Source organism: Leucopleurus acutus (genome assembly GCF_964270905.1).
Source record: "Leucopleurus acutus genome assembly, chromosome: 4".
Lineage (NCBI taxonomy): Eukaryota > Metazoa > Chordata > Mammalia > Artiodactyla > Delphinidae > Leucopleurus > Leucopleurus acutus.
Window position 1 is genome coordinate 68075411 of NC_139146.1, and position 23502 is coordinate 68098912.

Sequence of the window (23502 nt, forward strand, 5' to 3'; positions counted from 1 at the left end):
AGGTTGCAGTCAGACAAGTGGCTGGGACTGGAATCACCCAGTGCCTGAGCTCTGAAGGCTCAACCATCCGAGGACTGGAATAGGTGGGGCTTTTTGTTCTCTCTCTTTCTCTCTCTCTCTGTTTCTTTCTATGTGTTCTGTGCATATAGTCTCTCCATCATGGTGGCTCAGGGCTCCAAAGTTGCACAGCCCAAGAAGAGGGTGCCAAGCAGAAGCTGTATCATGTTTTATAACCTAACCTAAGAAGTCACAAAGTCTCACTTGTATCATATTTTATTAAGCAAGGCAGCCACAAAGGCCTTTCCAGTTTTAAGGGGAGAAAATATGGACTCTACTGCTTGAAGGGAGAGTGAAAACATTCTGGAAGAGCATGTGGGACCAGAAATATCATGGCCATTTCTGCAAAGCAAAATCTGCCACAAAGCTCTAAAAACCACGCATCGTTATACCCTTGATGTTATTTATATAGAGAAAGCTCTGTAAATAGAGCTCTAGCATTTCACTGTAGCACACATTTTATAGACTTTGCATACCTAATTGTGATGTATGGGGACCCACAAACACGAAGAGGCATACACACACGCCCAAGCAGCCAACTCAGTAGTATGGTTGTGTGAAATCTGAAGCCAATATTTAAAAGCATGAAAGGTCAGCCAGGCGTTTCCTTCACTTTTAATAAGAATCTCCATTTTTTTCACTTTGGTCATTTATTCTGCTCTAATAAATTGCTTCAGGCAATTTGCCTTTGCTCTAATTAATCCAGAACCCCACCCCACCGCCTCTTTCTTTTAACATCCTTTACAACATCTGCAAATCTTCATTCTCCCTCAGTGAATCATCTCTTTTCATCTTTTAGATGCTGACCTAGTAAACACAAATACATCTGTGAACAGTTAAAAATTTACTTCTTACCCAGTTTTTCAACAATTTTCTCTACTCCGATCATTGTACAATGGATACAGCTCCACAGTCTAAATTTCAGTCTCTGTGTTCCAGAGTTTACTCTGCTCCCTACAAAAGTACTGGCTCTTTGTCTGGCTATGCTCACTTTTCTCACTATGCTTACTATGCTCATTTTTTCTACCACCCATGTTACTCTCACTTTATTCCATACTAATCATGTTATTTATTTATTCAAAGATCAGAAAGGCAGTAAATATAATATGGCTTGGTACATGGCCACCTATGAAACCAGAATTTAAAATTTTTCTGCCTAATCTTGGGGAAATTAATAAAAGGAAAACATTATTTTTGGGTCCAGATATCCAAAAATAGATGGTATTTATGTTTGGGTTATACACGTAGTTTGAATAAATTTTGAGGTAGCTTTAAAGTCTAAGTTCACATCAAATTCATTTTAATAAAATTCAACGTGTATTTGTTGAATATCAATTACATGCTCTGCTAAGTGCACTGTGGGTTATAAAAATGACTAGAACATGTACCCTTGTCATTAAAAACTTACAACATGGGACAGGAGAATTAGAAAAGACCCAGAATAACCAGAGATTGAATTACACAGAGGAGTAAGATTAATGTTGCCACAGAAGAACACACAAAGTGATGTGAGGGTCAGCAGAAAGAGAGCAGTTCTAGTTCAAGGATTAGAAAATGTTAAAAAGAGTAGGTAGAGGGTAGAATAGATTGGCTGTGCAAGATAGACATAATTTTCATAGGTTTGGATGACAGAAGATAGTATTTCAAGTCTAAATAATAGTATGAACAAAACCAGGACTAGTTAGTAACAATACTTGTCTCACTGATCTACCTATCTACGCACCTACCTATTCAATTTTTCATCTACAAATCCTTACCCTGACATGTTTCACCAAGTGGCTTGTAGAAAAATATGAATAGAAGAAATCAGGGTAGGGAAAATATAGCATACACTATTGAGACCAATAAGAAAATTAGAACATAATTACCTATTTCATAGTATCCTAAGTTAGTAAAGTTGACCCAAATTTGGCTCATAAGGAATAAGAGCTTCCTAGAGGGAGCAAAAGTGATCAGTTATATGACAAAAAAAAAAGAAAAAACCCTTGGGAAAACATATTGATTTGTTAAACTTTTCTATTTGTAAGGCAGCTTGAGTATATAATAATGGTCAATATCACAAATAACATACCTGATATAAATGTAATAGCAGATTAAGGTTAGTAGCAAATTTACTTATCCTCACTAAGAGCTAAGGATGAAACATTAATGTATAACTCAGTAAAAGCAATTCTAGCCCAGTCTCTCGGCTTCTTGGCGGTAGCTGTCTCGTCGGCCTTTTACTTAATTTCCAGGACTTGAATTTACCGCCATGTCCTCTGAAGAAGGGAAGCTCTTCGTGGGAGGGCTCAACTTCAACACTGATGAGCAGGCTCTGGAAGACCACTTCAGCAGCTTCGGACCTATTTCTGAGGTGGTTGTTGTCAAGGACCGGGACACTCAGCGATCCCGGGGTTTTGGCTTCATCACCTTCACCAATCCAGAGCATGCCTCAGATGCCATGAGAGCCATGAATGGAGAGTCTCTGGATGGTCGTCAGATCCGTGTAGACCACGCGGGCAAGTCGGCCCGGGGAACAAGAGGGGGTGCCTTTGGGGCCTATGGGCGTGGTCGCAGCTACTCTAGAGGTGGTGGGGACCAGGGCTATGGAAGTGGCAGGTATGATAGCCGACCTGGAGGATATGGATATGGATATGGAAGGTCCAGAGACTATAGCGGCAGAAGCCAGGGTGGTTATGACCGCTACTCAGGAGGAAATTACAGGGATAATTATGACAACTGAGATGAGGCATGCACACCTAATGTAGATACACAAGGAATAAAACTTCTTCTGATCCAGGACCATCCCTCCAAATGGCTGTATTTATAAAGATTTTTGGAGCTGCACTGAAACATCTGTTTTAGTTACGTCAACTTCTTTTTTTGAGTAGAGCTCCCAAGGTAGCTTGTTAAAGACCTTTCAGAAAGTTCCGTGTGTTTTTTTGTTAAATTTTTCTCCCATTTAAAGACAAATTCTGAGACATTTGTGGAGTCTGGATATTGTTTCCTTTTTTTTTTTTTTTTACCAGTTTTTTAGTTCCGGCTCAGGAATGTTGGTTCTGGCAAAAAATGTTTGGCCAGACTGATTTTTTTTTTAAATAATGTGCATCTAGGAACATTTTGAACACAATGTTTAATTATGATTAGGAAGCAATCTCTGACTGTAACTATAAGAAATGAAGAACATGATTACTTAGAGGTGTTTTTTACTCCAGATCTCTGCCTTGATTATATAGAAGTTTCTTAAAAAAAAAAAAAAAAAAAGCAATTCTATAGGGAATGTTGGTAATATTATTCCTGTTTTACAAAATAAGAAATAGAGATTCATGCATAGTAAGTTAGTCACCCAAGACACACAGCTAATAGCTATTAGAGTATAGATTTGGATTTGAATCCAGGTTTTGTGTTACTCTGGTGTTAAGATTAAAAGCTGATTAGAAAAGGATATAAAGTTGGTCAAGAGAAGGACTATAGGCAGAAATCATTCACAAAACGTGGCTATGATGAAAATAATTGAGATGATATTATCAGGATTAAAATAAAGCTCTTTGGGGACATGGAAAATACGGATGCCTGTTGGCTACAAGAAAGCAGCTTGTGGGAAAAAGTGAGAATGTTAAAGAGAGGCTGCTTAGTGGAACAGAGCCTAAAGAAAGATGGAATCAAGAGAAGTGATGAAGGGTTTAGCCTTGGCAGAGAGGTAGAACTAGTCTTCCTTGAACAAAATGTGAATAAAAGGAATGATATCACCCAAAGAACACAAGAAATGATCCAAGCAGTCTTCCAGCAGGTTTGGAAGCAAACTAGAGTTTGTTTAGATTTCTAGACTAAATTCCAAGTAAAATATCTTATGTTGCCCTTTGACCCCTAAAGGAACCAGCATTCAGGAGCAAAATAATAGGATATACTGTAGCCATTTTTCTTATTTCACTCCATTTCCTGCTTATCTGAAATAAGTCATGTCTGGAAATGTGTATACTAGTCTGGGGATAAGAATGAAAAGATTTCCTTATTAGCCATGGACTTGCCACCAATTTAAGATTTGCCCGGCATTTGGAAAAATAAGTCCAGCTTCTAGATTATTCACTTTGGGCTACTTACTCATTCTTTTGGAGTCTCAATATCATCATATAAAAATTGACATTTTAATATTTGCTATTTGAATTTTATTAAGGATTAAATGTACCCAGGATTATGTCTAGGATACACTAAACAATCAATAAATGTGAGTTTGTCCCTTCCTGTACCTTCAGTGGCACACAGTAAGATCTGACAGCCGGAAAAGATTCTTAATAGAAGAGCAGTAAGTGCTTCCTCATCTGGCGTTCTTTTATTATTTCATTTCCAATTCTTTCAATAAATATTTATGCAATGCCTTCTGTGTGACAAACACCCAGATATCCTTGAAAACAATGCATAATCTCAGGTTTGGTCAGCATTCTTCTTGTGTCTATCCTCTGGTTCTAACTGTTTTTTAGATGATTTGTCATTTTCCTTACATTGGTACTTAAAATCCTGTATCTTAATACAGACCTTGATCCCCTTTAAACTAAGCTGCTGGTTTCTGCTTCCTGCCTCACATCTCTTACTTAGGTTTTACGTCCTGTCTCAAGCTAATACTCTGTTCTGATGCCTGATAGCTCTTGGTCAGGATTAATGAGGTAACATATCAAATATGCTTTAAATGCCTTAAAGAAAAGGAAACGAGTAAGAACAAAATGTAAATTATTTCTTTTATCAGTAAAAGGAAAAGTAATAAAATTCATAATTTATATTCTGAATTATTTCCTATTCAATACTTTCAACCTAGAATTTCTCTCATTTAATCTCCTTTCTCAAAGAGCATTGTAAGCACTGTGTCACGTGGGGTCTAAGCAAAAAACTGATGGTACACATTCTTCTGTAAATTATAAGAGTTGGTGTGCATAGAGTTTAAGAAATGTGACAGAGGAAGCACTTGGACCATTAAGAACAGAAGGTCATTGCCATGTCTAAGTCTGAAGGGCAAGGAGAAGGAGCAGTTACTGGAACCTCAGAGACAGAGCTATCTGGAGAGGGCTATTTGACAGGGGTTATGACCTTTGGTAGAGAGGCATCAACCCAGAGCAATTCAGCAGGAAGGAAGTAAGGGAAACATAAACACTCCAATCTTATACTTTTTATTATTTTACTTTATTTGTTTGTTTGTTGCCAGTGATTATCACCTAGTTAAACCCAGCCAAAAGCAAAACAGCAAGGGAACCCACTGTTTATTCCATATGGGTCAACATTCTGGAGCCACACAGCAGACTATAGAAGGATGAAAAGTGGACCTGGAAGGACAAAAGGGATCTATCCGGATCAGACAAATAATCCAATGTGAAAGTGCTAGAATAGCAATGTAAACAAAATGCTAAGGGAACAACAAGCCAAGAAAGAGAACTCTGGCCAGAGTTTGATGACACGGAAGGCCAAAGTGGAAGACAAATGGAGGATTTGGGGAAAAAAAAAAAAAAAGTAATATTCCCAGATGAGGGGTTAGTAAGAAAAGAAATACTTGCTGTTTTTAAAAGAATGTGAGTCAACCCATAGAAATGTGAGGAAGTGAATGGAAATAACGGGGCCAAAGATAGGCTGGAATGCCAAATTAAGTAGTTTTGTGTTTATTGTGCAAATTATGGGGATGTATCAGAGTATTTTATGGAAAAGAGTTATGTAATCATCCTACTGGTGAAAAGAAGACAGGGGAAGAAACAGGAGGGCTTTTCAAGACCATTTAATAAATTTGAAATGATCCAGGCAAGCAGAGAGAAAGACATGAACTAGTTCTGTGCAGAGAGATCTGAGTGTAAGAGACAGATTTGGAAGACCTTCATCAACAAAATCAATCGTCCTTAATGATTCACTGGAGGTAAGGCCTGAGTTAAAGAAAAAAATTGGTGATAATCAGGTAGATTGTGACACCACTTATGCAAGTCTTCCTATACCTGACAGCAACAATTCCTGTACACTTATTCCTGCATACTATGGGCCAGCAATGTTGTAAGCCCTGTTTTATAGTAAACCATTTAGTCCTCACAAGAATCCCATTAGATAGGTACTGCATTACCTCTACCATTATTTAGAATTAAATTGAGGCACAGGAAGATTAGATAACTTGCCTACTTTCACATATCTGGCAAATGGTGGAGGTGAAGTTAATAACCAGGCAGTTTAGCTGCAGTGACAAGTAATCACTCCTTTATACTAACCCTAATTTCTGGCTCATTTGAAAAGTTGGTTTGTTTATTTGTTTTGTATAAGTTTGTATTTTGTTTATAAACAGAAAGAAGGATTTATATAAAGTTACAGCAGCCTCTTTGACCACTTTCCTTGCAACTCGCTGAAGTTTTTTTCTGAACATTTTCATGGATCAAACTCACTACATCTATAACACTCTGTTTCACCCAGATGATTAGAATCCAAGCAAATGTGTGTCCTTAAATAACTAACAGCCATTTAAATAATTGTTCCCTACATTTAGCTATGGTACCTCATGCTGTCTTATTCCACCTTTCCTGCTAGACACCAATTCTATCCCAACCCTGTCCAAAAGAAATACAATGCAAGCCACAAATGTGAGACGTGTATACTTTTAAAAGTTCTAGTAGCCATGTTAAACAAAGTAAAGAGGTACGAATACAAAGTTCAGGAGCAGTCCAGAAGTTCATCCTTCTAACACCAACTGCAAGGGGGGTCTTCAAGACCACCACACCTCTGACACCAACTGCAATTTCAGGATCTAGAAGATCACTCTCAGTTTTGGTAATTTGCTAGAAGGGCTCATAGACCTCAGTGAAATCCTTTATACTCATGATTAGGGTTTACTACAGGGAAAGGATATGAGTTAAAATCAGCCAAGGAAAGAGTTGCAAGGGCAGAGTCCAGGGAAGTTCCACCCATGGAGCTTCCGGTTGTCTTCTCCCAGGAGAGTCATGGACAGTGCTAATTTTCCCAGCATCAATGTGGGCAACATGCATGGAGTATTGCCAACCAGGGACGCTCACCTAAGACATGGTATCCGGAGTCTTTATTGGAGCTCCATCGCATAGACATACATGGTTGACTGCCCACACGGTTAACCTCAGTCTCCAGCTCCTTCCAAGTTTGAGCTGATACCATTTGACTCAAAGCCCCTTCATACATACTGACCATTATATGGTCTGCTGGTACCCAAGAATTCTAGGTAAACAGACACCCTTATCAAGAGGACATTCCAAGGGCTTAAAGATTACCTCCCAGGTAATGGGAGTTGCTGGCAAACACCAGACATTTTTTTAAGTAAGGTTAAATGCTCTACTACACAGGTGAAATTAATTTTAATAGTATATTTTATTTAGCTCGGTTTATCAAAAACATTATCATATTAACACATAATCAATATAAAATATTACTGAGCTATTTTACATTTTTTCCATATTAAGTCTTTGAAATCTTGTGTGTATTTTACATTTGCAGCACCTCTCAGTTTGGACGAGCCACATTTCAAGGGCCTTAAAGCCACATGTGGCTAGTGCAGCTGAATCCAAGTATTATATATTCTGTGGGCATAATTATCTGTGTGCTCTAATATTTTTAACCTATTGTTATAAATGTATTATTATTACAGAAGTTTTCCTATCACACAAAGGTGATGCTTAAGATACATATTTTTTTCAAGTACAAAAACAAAAGCAATATCAACAAACAACCTTCCCATCTGAAATCTCAATTGTTATTCCTTATGTAGGTAGTCACTCCTCCAGTGTACTTTGATTATTTTTAGATTGGTTTTCAACTTGGTCATAAAGTGACACTGTAGATGGTTAATGACCTACCTCTTGTCACTTATAATTCAAATTTCTATTTGCAGTGTGCCTGATTTTTGCAAGCATTTAATGTCCCTTCTCTTTCAATAGCATCTTTGATAATCAGTGCAGTAAGGGCAAGAGTTTAGAGAATCCCAAACTATTACTTTTTGTGTGCAAACCCTCCCCTTCCTAAAAGGGATGTTTGATACAATTTATTTTTATCTTAGACTCAAAATATTTCAAGAAGTCTGCAAAAGCCTTAAAAATATCTAGAGCCTACCTAAGTTATCATCAAAACTAATAGGAAGCACTATTAGCTATTAGAGAAATTATTTTTCAGCATTCTCTATTCCAGTTTCAGTCCAACACTTTAAAACTTATATTTAAACTACAGGGGGAAAAAAAAACACTTTATAGAATAATATGTATTATTTAGTTCGGCTTCTTTTCCTTATTTATAAACATACTAAAAAGGGGATGTTAAATGGTAGTGCTAATGGTGGCTATTGAAATGCTAAACTGTAAAGTCAAAGTCAGCCTACAAGTGCCTTCATTTTCCTTCTTGGACTCCTTCCTTTCTTCCGGTGTTGCATGACCCCCTGCGGTGGCAGGGCACGTCGTGGGCTGGTAGTTAGTCCAGGTGTGCCTTGAGGATTTTAAATTCATTCCTTCTGCATTAAAACTGTACAATATTATTAGTCTCATGTAGTTCCTTTGTTTTTTCCCTTCAAGAATCTTAGAATCATACTATCTTCCACCCTCCATACTGGGCTCCTTTCCATCATAGCTACCATTTTATGTGCAGTTGTCTCTGTACATTTTCTGTTGTTTGCTGCTTTTATGCCCTTTTGTCTGTAATCTTGGCCCTTGTTTGTATTGACTATCTGTGAGATAGAAAGGTCTGATGTATTCAAGTGTTCTACAATGAAAGCACGCTTCCTACCTAAATATGGGAGGTAATTTTCATTTTGGGACAGGGGTCATATGGATATTAGCACTTTTTGCCTAGAAAATTAGCACTTTGGAGGGGGCCACATTTCCTCTTGCACACATACTCACGTATGTATGTGTGTGTTTATCAATCGATATCCCAAGACTATTGTGACCTTTACAATCCCTTTCCCATTTTCTTAACTGTTGACACATCTCTTGCCTCTTTAGTTAAAACTCTTAATCCCTTTCTCCTCTTATGAGCTGAAAATGCTGTGTCCTCTTCTCTTTGGTCCCTTGCCCTTGTAACATTTATGAACAGATAATTAGTGCTACTTGATATAGTTGGAACTCTTGTTCTTTCCTACTAAGATGGTTCTTTCTTTTTTAAATGTTACCTTAATATCTCCTCTCCTTTCTTCCTTTAAAGCATTATATCATTCATTGAACTGGAAATATTACTTCAAAATAAGCTGTGTTTTACTGTAAATTAGTGACCCATCAAAAGCCCTTACCACCAACTGAATCAATACCCTGACCACACGTATATGAAGCAGAGCTAGATGAATTTATGACTGATGCATCTTGTCTTAGTCAATCTGGGCTGCTATAGCAGAAAACCACAGACTGGGTGGCTTAAACAACATTTATTTCTCAGAGTTCTGGGGGCTGGGAAGTCCAAAATCAAGGTACTCGTAGATTCTGAGTCTGGTGAGAACCCACTTCCCGCTTCAAAGACAATCTTCTCTCTGTGTCCTCTGTGGTGGATGGAGCAAGAGAGCTCTCCGGGGTCTCATAATCCCAATCATGAGGGCTCCAATCTCATGACTTAATCTCCTCTCAAAGGCTCTACCTCGGGCTTCCCTGGTGGCGCAGTGGTTGAGAGTCTGCCTGCCGATGCAGGGGACACGGGTTCGTGCCCCGGTCCGGGAGGATCCCACATGCCGCAGAGCCGCTGGGCCCGTGAGCCATGGCCGCTGAGCCTGCATGTCCGGAGCCTGTGCTCCGCAATGGGAGAGGCCACAACAGTGAGAGGCCCGTGTACAGCAAAAAAAAAAAAAAGGCTCCACCTCCTAAAATGATCACATTGGGGATTAGCATCTCAACATATGAATTTTGGGGCCACAAACATCCAGTCCACAAAACATCTCTAGGTACAAATATCCCTGGAAAACACACCTAATGTTATTGCACAATGTATTAGTAATATATTCATTCAAAGAAATGAAAAGTGAATAAACAAAAGGGATCAATTAGTAACTAGAAGATGTAGCCAAAATAAAAACTTTAAAACAAAAAAAATAGGAATTCTGTGTTGATCACTACTGTGGTGACATTGCTTTTATATCTCCCTGAGTCTATCCACAGGGATTTTAAAAAACAAACAAACAAAAAAAACCTTAGCTAGGTTGCCAGATAAAATATAAGACATTTAGTTAAACTTGAGTAACTTTTTAGTACAGGTGTGTCCAAAATATTACATGAGACATAATTATACTGAAAACTATACATTGTTAATCTAAAATTCAAATTTAACTGGGTGTCCGGAATTCTTATTGGCTAAACCTGCAATTCTTTCTTGTTGCTAAATCTACAAATTCTACAGCTGTACCACATGTGTAGTATCAACATTTGTGACAGAGGACAGTAGTGAGGCAGCTCACAGATGTAAGAACAGGAAAAACCCTGAATTCCAGCAGTGCTCCCCAGAAAGAGCAGCAAACTTCAGGAGAACAACTGAAATCAGGCAGGTTTCCACATTCTCCAACTTTCAGATGAGTGCATGGGACCTGCAGTGAGGTTTAGAGAACTAGAGTAGGCTGGTGGACCAGGGTAGGCTCGCTTCAGGATGAAAGGAGAGCCCACTTGGAATAGAATCCAAAATTAGCAAAACAGGGACAATTGTTATTGGATTGGCCAAAAAGTTCATTCAGGTTTTTCATAAGATGTTATGGAAAAACCTGAATGAACTTTTTGGCCAACACGATGCAATGAAAAGGAAGGTCCAGAGTGTTAGGAATAGCCACAAACTAGGATAACCCTAGGCCTTATGTTTGAACAATTCACAAAGACAATGGAAGAGGGAGCTGTAATGCCTGGAAGTTAGGAAATGTATACTAACCACTTTTCCCTTCTAAATGTCCATTATTTGGGGACAGATTGAATAAATAATAGTACATTCACATAATTAATTACAATGTAGTTGTACAAAGAAAAAGAGAATATCTCCATGTACAACTACGGAAAGATTTCCAGGGTGTATTATTACCTGAAAAAAGTATATGTAAACAATAAACTAGATTAAGAACTACATTTTGTATTTGAATAAAATTTAGACATTATACTAGAAGGCAGTTATATAAGTTAAAGAATAAAAATCAATGTTGAGGGAATTTTTTTTGCTTATTTCTTAACTTTATCTCACTGTAGTAATAGAATAAGAGGACCGGTACTTTCAAGGAGAATTCTTCAGTTGTGTAAGCTTTTGCCTATAAAAATGAAGCTGCATGGTAATGATAAATTAAATAATAGTTTGAATCTAAGAATAATGTTAAATCTGACAAGTTTCACAGAGAGGGGAAATGAAAAATGAGCACAAGTTCAAATTTCAGCAGTATCTACAAAAATTATTTTCAGTTATTCTTCACAGACAAGGATACTATAAATAATGCCAAATTGTATTTTAAAAGACAATCAAGCATTGGAAACTGGATGGAATATATAGTAACAAACTCTCCCTAGCATTTTTTTTTTTTTTTTTTTTTTTTGCGGTACGCACGCCTCTCACTGTTGTGGCCTCTCCCGTTGCGGAGCACAGGCTCCAGACGCGCAGGCTCAGCGGCCATGGCCCACAGGCCTAGCCGCTGCGCGGCATGTGGAATCTTCCCGTACCGGGGCACAAACCCGTGTCCCCTGCATTGGCAGGCGGACTCTCAACCACTGTGCCACCAGGGAAGCCCACCCTAGCATTTTTAAACGGATGATTTTAGTCTAAGAGAAGTAAATTTTAAATTAAAAAGCTGGCAACAGTAAAAAAAATGGCATAAAATAATATGCTGGTAATGTGAGTTTCAGAAATGCTGTTATATGTGACACTAATTCTCATACTGATGTGGTAAAATTATTTTAAAAGCTCCTACATCTTATTTAGATATGTATTTTATATTCTTTAATTGAGCCCCATCATCTACCAAAGGTCAATGATTTTTGTCATCATCAAATCATTTAAATTATTTTTACCGACATCAGTAACCAACAGCGCTTGATGTGATGTTAAGGCCCGGTGTATTTTCTCTCATAATTGCCACAACGTGGTACTAGTATCCCCCCAGTTATATATGGAAGGGAGAATAAGCCCTATTGTTTTTCATATATACTTTTAATAGTATATAAATGGCATGGTGGTGTAAATTGTGTTCTGTTTCTTAGTTTTTCCATTCAACATTGTTTTTGACATGCAGTATATGTTGCTATATGCAAATCTAGGTTTTTACTTCTGATTAATATTCTATGATATGCATAACTACATGCCATTTACCCATTCATATATGATAAACATGTGGGTTGCCTCCAACTTCTTACTCATACATTACTACCATAAATAGCCTCATGAGTGTCTCTTTGTGTACCTGAAGGCAAGTCTCTTGGGTATATATGTCCCAGAGTGAGTAGGTACTTATTAAGTTTTACTAAAATCTGCCAGTTTGCTCTCTAAAATGGACTTCACTAAATTACACTCTCAAAAATAGAGTACAGGATTCCCAAATCCTGCCATCTTTAACAGCCATGAGCTAACCAATTTTCTCATTTTTGCCAATTAAATGAGTATAAAATGACATCCACAGGTTTTTAATTTATATTTTAATTATGAATTAATGTAAGAATAATTTTCAGTGTCCTGGAACATAAAAATGATAATAGATTAAGGAAATGTGAATAAAGTAAATGAAAATTTACTATAAATGTTAATAAATGATATTATATCAGTGTGGATTCATTAGTTGTGGCAAAGGAATCATACAAATATAAGATGTTAACAATAAGGGGGATTGTCTAGAGAGTATGTATAAAATCTCTGTACTATCATTGCAACTTTCTGGTAAATACTAAACTTTTCTAAAATTAAAAGTTGACTTTTTTAATATTGCAAATATTTTCTCCCAGTCTATCAGCTGTTAATTTTGTCTCCGGTGACTTCACTGAACAGAAATCTAAACATGATGGTTGCTTGAACATAAGTGATAGTATAGAGGTGAAGAGAAGCAGAGAGATTTGGGAACTATTTCAGACAATGGTGAATTAGATGTAGGAAGCAAAAGGAAACAAGACATTGGGAATTAATTCTGAACATTTTTACTTCAGGAATTGAGTGCTTAATTTCTAAAAGCTTCATAGTCCTTTTTTTTTCAGGCTCTGGACGCTCAGCGGCCATGGTTCAGGGGCCCAGCCACTCAGCAGCATGTGGGATTTTCCCGGACCGGGGCACGAACCCTTGTCCCCCGCATCGGCAGGCGGACTCTCAACCACTGCGCCACCAGGGAAGCCCAAGCTTCATAGTCTTTATTGTGATTGTAAATAGTATCCTATTTTCCATTTCAATTTCTGCATGTTTATTGCTATTACAAAGAAATGCTAATGATTTTTGCATATTGATCTTGTTATCTTAATAGGTCTAACAGTTTGCTAATTATATGGGGTTTTCTTTGCAAATAGTCAATTAATTACAAATACTGAACATTTGTCTTCTTCCTTTTAATTCACAGACATGTTTTTTTCTTTGTATTTAATTGGACAGAACTTCCAGTACTATGTTAAGCAGTAGTATATCAGAGTTTTTGCCTAATTCCTAATATTAAAAGGAAGCCTCTGAAATTCCATCATTAAATATAACATTTGGTATTGGTTTGTGTTTGTTATTTTGTTTGTTTTGCTTTATATTGCAGTTGGGGATGGGTATCAGGAGAGGTGAGGGAAGATAGATTTTATCTGATTAAGGAGATTTCCTTTTATTCCTACTTTTTAAAGAACATTTTTTTAAAAATCTGAAATGAATTATAAGCATTATCAGAAGTTTTTTCTATGTATATTGAGATGATCATATAATGTTTCCCCTCCATCCATTAGTGTGATAAATTATGTTTTTACATGTTCTGATGTTGTCTGTCCTTGCATTCCTGACATAAATCCTCTTTGATTCATGGTGTGTTTTTAAAAATGTGCTGCTTATTTTGTTGCTAATTAATACTTAGAAAAGTATAGTGTATGCTCAAAAAATAAATCGACTTACACATTCATTTTCTCAGTGTCTTCATCTAGTTTTGACATTCTGCTACATAGTTTTTCATTTGTCCTTCTGAACTTATTCTCTATTTTTCTCCCTGCTCTGTATCATGGAACATGACTGAATGGTTTCCATCAATGGGCTCCTTTGCCCTCTGGCTTCTGATATCGTTTTCAACGACCTCCTTCTGGCAGGAGATTCAAGGGCAGGATATGAGTGAAGTCTGGGTATTTACTCCCCCAATGTCCTTTCTATTAGATTGCAGTTCGATGCATCCTTCTACCAAAGGTTCCAGCTCCACTCTGGATTTTGTAAATAATTCTATCAAATTACCCCTTTAGGTCAAAGAGTGATATTGGCTTCTTTTATTATAAGCCTTAATGCAAAACTATTCTCCATTGGTTTTCCTCAAGTCAGCCCAAACCATTATAAAGAGTCCCTTCATTAAAATCTCTTCTATTCCCCAGTGTGAGTGTGCCAACCACTTCCTGCTGGGACCCTGACTGATGCAGATATCAAAGTTACACTCACATCAAAATATGAGTTGTATGTCTTTTCTGCTACAAGAAATAAATTGTGTAAAATAGACATATATTTTATGGAAGTGTGGTAGAATTCATTTATAAAACCATCTTTTTCGGGGCAAGGATTTAGTGTAGTTATTAATCTATACAAATTTTATGTTTCAGTGTCAATTTTGGAGTATTATATTGTTAAAAATACCCATTAACTTAAGATTTCAAATTATCAGCATTTAGCAGTTCATAATATTCTTGAATAACTTTTAGATATCTTTCATACTGCAACTATTTTTCCTTTTCTTTGATTACAAATTAAATTGAAATCCTTGTGCATTGCTTTTGGGAACATAAAATGATGCACCCACTGTGGAAAATGGTTTGGTGATTCCTCAATAAGTTAAACATACAATTACCACATAACCCAGAAATTCCACTCCTGGATAGAACTGAAATCAGGTGTTCAAGCAAAAATGTGTGCCAGAATATTCATAACAGCAATATTCACAAAGGCTGAAAGGTGGAAACAACTCAAATATCCATCAGCTGATGAATGGATAAACAAAATATGGTGTATCTATACAATAGAATATTTTTCCCACACAAAAAGGAATGAAATACTGATACATGCTACAATATGGATGAACCTTGAAACACTATGCTAAGTGAAAGAAACCAGTCACAAGAGACCACATATGCTTCAATTATATGAAATATCAAGAACAGGCAACTCCATAGGGACAGAAAAGAGATTAATGATTGCCACAAGCTAGGAGGAGAGGGGGATGAAGAGTATTTAAAAGAAAGAGTCTTCCTTTTGAGGTGATGATAATGTTCTGGAATTACAGAGTGGTGATGGTTGCATAACCTTGAGAATGTACAAAATGTTACTTATACTGAATGTTATGTTAGAGGTATTTTACCAAAATATATGAAAATAAGAATTAAATAAATAAAAATAAAAATGTATGCACTTATCTGACTCTATCCCACCTACTCTTTAAACTCCTGACCCTTTCCTAAATGCTTACCAAATTATTACTGAGGGTCCCTGGGGTGGAGAAATGAGGGAAGGGTAAGTGAACCCTATGGTCTAATCCTCCTCAACAATTTCCTAGTGTTACTATTTTCTTCTCTTTCAGCACTTACTAGCTGTGATGATATCTCCTATAGCGACTAATGGCAAAAACAAAAACTTTATCACAGATATGCACTGAAGGTGCTTGACTCAAATGCTGATGTCACTGACGTCCACTCCTAGGCTCAGAGGTTGCCTTTTTTGGCTGCCTTTTTTGTAGTTGTTTATTAATATACCTCATTCCAAAAAAACGGCTTGAGTTAATCAATGCCTAAGTCAAGAACACCAATGTCTGCACCCATCATTGCCAAAACTTCCTACATAAATGTAGCTGATGCTTCACAGAGCAATTTCAGACAGATTTTAATAAAATAACTACTCTAATTTTTATTTGTTCTGTTATTGGAGACTGTTGTCCTGGGACTCAGACCTGAAGCCTTTAAATGTCTGAGTGTTAGAAATGTCTATCTGTCCTTCCTGTTGGGACTGGGAGGACTTTCATTCAAGAGCTACTATCCTATTGTCTGTTGGTCATGGCAGGAATGATGCCAGATTGTGCCCCAGGATTTTTCTCTAAGCCTGTCCCGCATAGAGAACCTCTCCACCCGCCTACTCTCCTTGCAATACCTCGGAATACTGGTAAGCTACAAAGGGAAGTGTTGGTGTTCAGAAGAAACCTTCTATCATGTATATGCATGGACAATCTAATTGAGATTTCTCCTGAATCAATGCTGGGACTAAACATCCTTCTGTGATAGTACATTTGAAACAAAAAGGATTCTAGGGTCTATTAATCTTTGGGTTTGAACCTGGAGAAATAAAACTTTAAAGGTTTTATATAAGAAGGCAAAATGTGGCTTTTCCCAGGGTAAATGAAAGTTCTATGAAGATAAAAATGGGGAAAGAAAACTGATTTTAAAAAATGATAATTTAAAAATGAAACTAAATACACTTGCTCAGAGAAATTCTCTGAATTAAGTAATATCCAGCATGACATTACAAACATCAATGATAACACTAAACTGAGTTACTTTTAAACCTCTAATACTTTAAGAGAGATCCATTTGAATAAGGATTTTTTAAAAGCTCTTCCATCTACCTAAAAGAAGTCTATGTATTATACATGGCTAGGTGCCTAAAAAATGTATTTTCAATGAATGAATAAAGAGCTAATATTGGAGATGATTAACTTTACAAAAAATTCCTTCAGAATTGCAAAACATTCATTTGCTACTAATTTTCTATAATGAAGTTTTATTTGTTAAATCTTTAAAACATGAGTATTATATTTCTTATACCACCATGGTGTTTTTGAAGAATATAAGAATATCATTCTGTCATGATGAACCAGATGATACATGAGGATAAAATGGAATTTGTTCAAGGTGATTAAACTTTTTTTGATAGAAGGAAGATTTATTTGGTGCTTAGAAATAATTTTATTAGAGGATTGAAGATTCAGAAAAAGGTGATAAAAAACTAGCTAAAAAGAAATCTCTAATAGAATTCCAATAAAACAAATTAAGTTAGAAGTTATTGACATTAAATAAAGGAATGTAAGCTCAATAATGGGAGGATGTGAAAAATATCTAGCCAGAATTAGAGAGTTCTTCATATGAAGCAAAAAAGTATGCTGCAGTCATAACTGTAAATTAGAATGAAAAGTGGAATAACTAGCATATATGTGATAAAGGATATCAATAGCTGATAAGCTGGAAAGAAAAATGAAAGAGTCTGGTAACATCTGACTACAAAAAGTTAGTAGTTATAAAGAAATTGACAAACTAAAAATTGTAATAATCATAATATTAATTCCTTCAGCAATCCTATTTTGAAAACCTGCCTTGTGCTGACCCTCTCTGTTAAATTCTGGGAACGCACAACTGAAGAGATGATTTTGCAGACCTCTAGGAGCTCTAAAGATAGAGAAGGATATGCATGAGAAAAATATGATGTAATGCAATCTTTAAGTGCTTTTCTAGAGGCATGAATAAACTGTTTTAACTGCATAAAGGCAGGCAACTGTTGCTTCTCTCTGATAGAGTTGCCAAATACCTCTCTGAGTGGTGGTGGGTAAGCAGGATAGTTATGAGCTATTGACAGGGGAAGTGCTTGTGGGTCACAGGTGACGAGAGATGACTGTAGGTAAGAACATTGCAAACACAGGAGAGAAAGGGACTGAAACAAATGCCAAGTATTTTAAAGCCAGATTCTCACCACTGTTAGTCATGGTTAAGGCAGCTGGCAAAGAAAGGAAGTGCGTACGAACAACACAACTTTGCTTCTCTGACTTTATCCCTATCATCTCCTATATTATGACATCCAAAGTTATACAAAGAATTTTTGCATATCTTGGCATAGACTGTAATACTTCCTTTTCCTCCTCTGCTCTGGCTTAATTACAGAGTTGATTTGGCCCTTTTCTCTAATGCTTTACTAATTACCTCTTTCCAACTTCCACCACAGGGGTGTGTGTGTGTGTGTGTGTGTGTGTGTGTGTGTGTGTGTGTGTGTGTGTGTGTTCTGATCACTGAATTAACAAAGAGACCAAGTTTGAAGTAGGCAAAATTTGTCTTTTTGTAGGTCACATTGAAGGCCCTTTCACCCCTTTAGGTACTCTTTCTTGGCCCTGGCATCCCCAGGTATTAAATATTAATAATAGTTTAGGTACAAAGCATTCCCCCTCCCAAGAAGTATTTGCATTCTAAAGGAGGTTAGAATAAAAATTCTCTATAATGATATAATTTTAACATCTGTAGCAGGTGAGAGAGAAAAATACTTGAAGAGAGTGTGACTCTTCAACATATATTCCATACTGTGCCATGTTTCTCCCTTGTGTAATGCAAACTTCAAATATAAATTCTCTCTAACTTATAAACTTATATAACTTATAAACTTATATAAACTTATAAACTTATATATATAACTTATATATATATATATATATAAACTTATAAACTTATATAACTTATATAGTTAATTTATCACCATCTTAGAAAGGAATAATATCACATTATTTTATTAATCAAGAATTTTACTCTTACAAAGCATTTTTATATGCCTGATTTTATTTAGACCCTAATAGAGCCATTGGTGTTGTTTTTGCTACTACCCTCAATTTTAGAGATACAGCAACTGAGCCTCAGTGAGGAATTAAGTGGCTTGCTCCAGGTTATACAGCTAATAAGTGATGAATCCTGGGCACAATTCAAGCATTCCTTCTTTCAGTTTACTGCTTTTTGTCACTATACTACTTTTTCTCACTATGTTACTCTATCCCCTGCTCCCCTGCAAATTTCTCACCTAAGAGTTCAGGGCTCATCCACAGAGATGATAATTTTGTAGGTGTGGGTTCACAAATATGCATTCTTCATATCTCAGGTATTTCAGATGCAGGTAGGTCAAGTGTCATAACTTGAGAAACACAGCTCTAGAAACTATTTTGGGTGACTACGCAAGTGAGAGTAGGACAGAAGGATTAACACTCCAATTAATCAGTCAACCCAAGGTAGAGGCAGGTCTTAGATAAAACAGATCTTTAGCCCTTCAACTAGCCCTTTCACCTCTAGCACCTTCACTTGCTACCCTCCAGTCCAGGGAACCTTACAGGGAAAGCCTCTCTTGCTCTGTAGCACCAAACCCAGCTTTGCCCTGAAGTGTTCTATGCTGCCTGCATTCGTATTTCCCCCGTTTAGAAGGAACATTGCTATTTGAACTACCTAGTGTTTTATCACCCCGGTGGTTTGTATTAGAAGAGAAACAGGAAGGTTTTTACCCCATGCAATGAATTTCATATCATAGAATTTCAAAGTAAAAAAGAAGACTGTGGAATGAAAGCAATCAGGACGGCAAAGGAATTTTTAAGTCATTCCAAAATTATTGCACAGAAATAGCCACATATTCTGAAAATACATAGGACTACCCTAGCATTGCAGAAGAGCTATTATTTTAGAGTCTTACTGTTTTATTCTGGTGGGGTTGGTTTTTTTTATAGAATCACACGCTGCCCAGAACTTCTACAAACTGTTTAAGATATACAGATTAGTACCCTTATTCAGAAGTTTTAACAACGTGGATTAATGATCAGCCTTTCTGCCACAATAGTAAAGACAGCCAGCTCTGCAGACAACCTGACTCAAATATCATACAATCACCCAGTAGCAGAGTGCCAATCATACCTCAATATCTCATCTGTAGCTTGACTTGGAGGAAAATGAAACTAAACGATGAATGTAAACTACGAAGTCTTCAATAAAGAGTAATTATTGTTGAAGGGCAGTACAGTTGACTCTCACTATTCATGATAATTTTGTTCTATACAGTTGCTGTGAACAATAAATTAACCAATACTGAACAGTTGTTTCCAAAAGAAATACAGGGTTAAATTCCTGTGAACCTCTTGTCACATTTTTGTCAACTGATCAATAATACATAATCATGTTTTATGTGTGTGCTGTTTAAAGACACTTTATTTCATATATATGGTTCATTCATTGACATTGAACTCACAGACAACAGCACTATAACTCAAGCCTAAACGATGCTTATCTAAACACACATATTTTCTCTCTAATGCTTATGACAGCCTTTTAGCCTTTTGGAAAGCAAGACAGCACTTCACCTCTTCTGCTTGAGTGCCATTTTAAACAGAGAAATCCTCAACAAACATTACCAAAATGCAAAACCTGTGGCACTAAGTAGATCATGAGAAGAATACTTGCTTACAGTATGAAAGCCCCAACGATGACAGAGTATTGCCTTGCTGGACATCAGCTGGGAATGTGCATGTCTAGTGACTCAAATTTTTGGCTGCTCTGCACATGTCTGCAAATGACCACGAAAGTGCAGCAGGTATTGGTTTGGAAGTTAGAAATAAATTTTAGCAAGTAGGTGAATTCAAGAACATAGAATCCAGGAATATTGCAGATCAACTGTATAATGTTGTAGTGAAGGGCCTGTAGTCTGTCACCATCAGTCTGCCCTAACTGCTCATCATCTGTGTAGTTTGGAGAAAGTGTCAGTTTCTTTACCTGTGAAATAAAAATAACCACAACTCCAACCTCTTGTGTATGTGATGAGAATTAAATGAGAAACTGCGTGTAAGGTGGCACATGACCAGTTATCAAAAATTACTAATGCAAGGAACACTAAATAAGGCAGCAAGAATTAACTTTAACATAGGTGGAATTTTCTTACTAACACTTCTCAAAATGCTGGGGAAAAAGATCTGACTGAATAATTTACTTTTTCCTCTTATTTCCTATGTATGAGCAGAACCAGTTTTTGTGACAGATGTAATGGTGTTATATTCGAATACAAAAATCATTTTGGTGAAGTATTATAAATCAATAGTGTCGTTTTAAGGATCTTAACTAAAGTATGCAGATGCTAAGTTTTAAATGGAGCCTTGTGCTAGAATTTCAATTAATGTAAATGGAAAGAAAGTTGAACTGTAAGTACTAATTTTATTTGCCTAGATTAAGCCAGGAAAAAATGAGCTCATGTCTCTAAGGATCTGATCTCAATGCTGAAAGATAAATGCACAGAAACATAGTCACATGACCTAAAATTTCATCTTTTTTGATATGTTTTAAATAGTTTCTATTTTAAATAAACACTAGCTTTTGCTGGAAATCCTAATATTTCCAAACTTTACCATCCATGTACATCTGTGATAACAAAAATTTAAAAATGAAAAACTGCCTTATTAGTTATTAAGCCAAGAATTCCTGCTCAAAAACAGTGGCTGGGCTTCCCTGGTGGCGCAGTGGTTGAGAGTCCGCCTGCCGAGGCAGGGGACACGGGTTCGTGCCCCGGTCCGGGAAGATCCCACATGCCGCGGAGCAGCTGGACCCGTGAGCCATGGCCGCTGGGCCTGCGCGTCCGGAGGCTGTGCTCCGCAACGGGAGAAGCCGCAGCAGTGAGAGGCCCGTGTAGCGCAAAAAAAACCCCAAAAAACAGTGGCCACTTAATTCATTGAAAGGATACTTGAATTGTGTCTCACTTTATTTCTATTAGGTGTATGCAATACTCAAAATTTCACCAGATAGTGCAAAACAGAATAATGAATGATGAAAACTGATGAAATCATAAGGAGAGCAAATGAGTGGGAAGTGGTTTTTTTGTGTGGTACGTTGTGATTATAGACTGCCAGGTAGCGGTGAAATGACAAACTTTTCAGGTTGACCACACTTCATTCAATTTAAAACGTTACCAAAATGATTTAGAAAAAAATATACTATATAAGTATGGTTCTCGATCATTTTGGGACTGCTTCAAAAATCTAAAAAAATAAATACATAAACTAAAACTAAGGAACTTTCTCCCCAGAAAAGTTCACGATACATATACACACTTAAAAAAATACACATATGCATTTTTTATAATGTTAGTGTGCTTAAGGATGTACCCCAAGTTAATTATCTTCTCCAAAGTGATGGGAAAAAGTCACATTTAATTGCACATAAATTGATTTTCACATACGAAGCTTTTGAAAATAATAAAAGATAATAATTTAAACCACTTTTAGGGAAGTCAAAATATATGTTTCTATTTCTATAGAATTTTGTAATTTCATTTCCCCCAACACTCTCCCATAGATATTAACTGAAAATGCTGCTTAGAATAAACAAAGCAACTTTACCTCTTTTTAGCCTTTTTGTACTGATAGAACTTTGTGGATTTTCATTAAATTGGTATAGACCTTCAGGGTCTTGTCCAGTGGAAAATCTGTACATACTGTTGATTTCAATAAGGAAGGCAAAATCGGCAAATTGTGAAGGAAATCAACTCTAAAAACAAGAAGTAAGAATACATCATTCCATTCTGTGATGTTTGATGGGTACTATTTGAAGAAATTATTCACTTCCTCCATAAGCCCATGGCCAAAAGCAAAATAATATCATCATTTGGGTCAACAAGTGCCCCATATTACCATTACCTATAATCTTGCATATTTCACATTTCACTATGCTCCATAGACGTATAAGGATTCATCTCAATCATATTACAAAAACATTCAAAGACTGGAAGCAATTCATTTTTCAAAGATCAATTGGTCACATAACTTGGCTTTAACAGAAATATACAATTGTAGCTGATAATGCTATTTTACACACTATGATCCAGCGGTTCAACCTGACGCCCTTTGGTGCTTATCTTTGGCATCATCCAGAAGCTGTATCAGATGCCAAGCTTGGTCATGCAGAGAAAGTAAATTTAAAGAGCGATTTTCATTTATAACAAACAGACCCAGCTGGGAACACAGCTGTTAAATGGGAAGTCAAATCAAAATTTCCTGCTACCTGGAAGGGTCTAATTATAAAACCACCTAGACAAGTTTTCAAAAGCCATAGATGAACTAGCCCACCCTCAATGTGGGTTTAACTTAAAAAGAGAAAAAAAAAAAAAGAGAGACATTATCTGAATCACATATTACAGAAGTAATCAGGAGTATTTTATAAAGACCTAAGATCTATATATGTCTAAATTGAACCTGCCTTTGATTCTTAACATAGTTTCCCAGCTTCTCTATATTCAGACTTAAAATCTAAAGTTTGGAATAACCCAGATAGAAAGAAATGTGAATTATAGCTTTTTAAAATTCTATCTCTCCCGTGTCCTTCACTAAATAAACAAGAAAAGATCAGCAAGTACAGTACATGAAAACAAAATCTAGAATTTTGAATATAATAGCTAAGGTTCTTAATAGTCAAGGGAGTTAAATACATTTACATATAGAGTATCTGTCATTCCCTAACACTTTAGCAAGTTTTAGCAATCAAAAAATTTCATTGTCACTGTGGTATGTTGTTCACGGTTGTCCTTTTTGTAAATTGACCTTGGAAAATA

The 23502-nt window shown here is 36.5% G+C and overlaps 1 protein-coding gene across 1 annotated transcript; it reads left to right on the forward strand.

The window, feature by feature from the left end:
- The first annotated feature begins 2240 nt into the window (after positions 1-2240).
- LOC309960979 (RNA-binding protein 3-like) lies at positions 2241-3276 on the forward strand. Its single transcript, XM_082837996.1, has one exon. It carries the CDS (start codon positions 2309-2311, stop codon positions 2777-2779), a length of 471 nt encoding a protein of 156 aa, XP_082694122.1. The 5' UTR covers positions 2241-2308; the 3' UTR covers positions 2780-3276.
- Positions 3277-23502: the final 20226 nt, after the last annotated feature.

What these genes read in the sequence shown, in the direction of transcription:
- LOC309960979 (XM_082837996.1), top strand. Translation starts at nt 2,309, where the DNA reads ATGTCCTCTGAAGAAGGGAAGCTCTTCGTGGGAGGGCTCAACTTCAAC.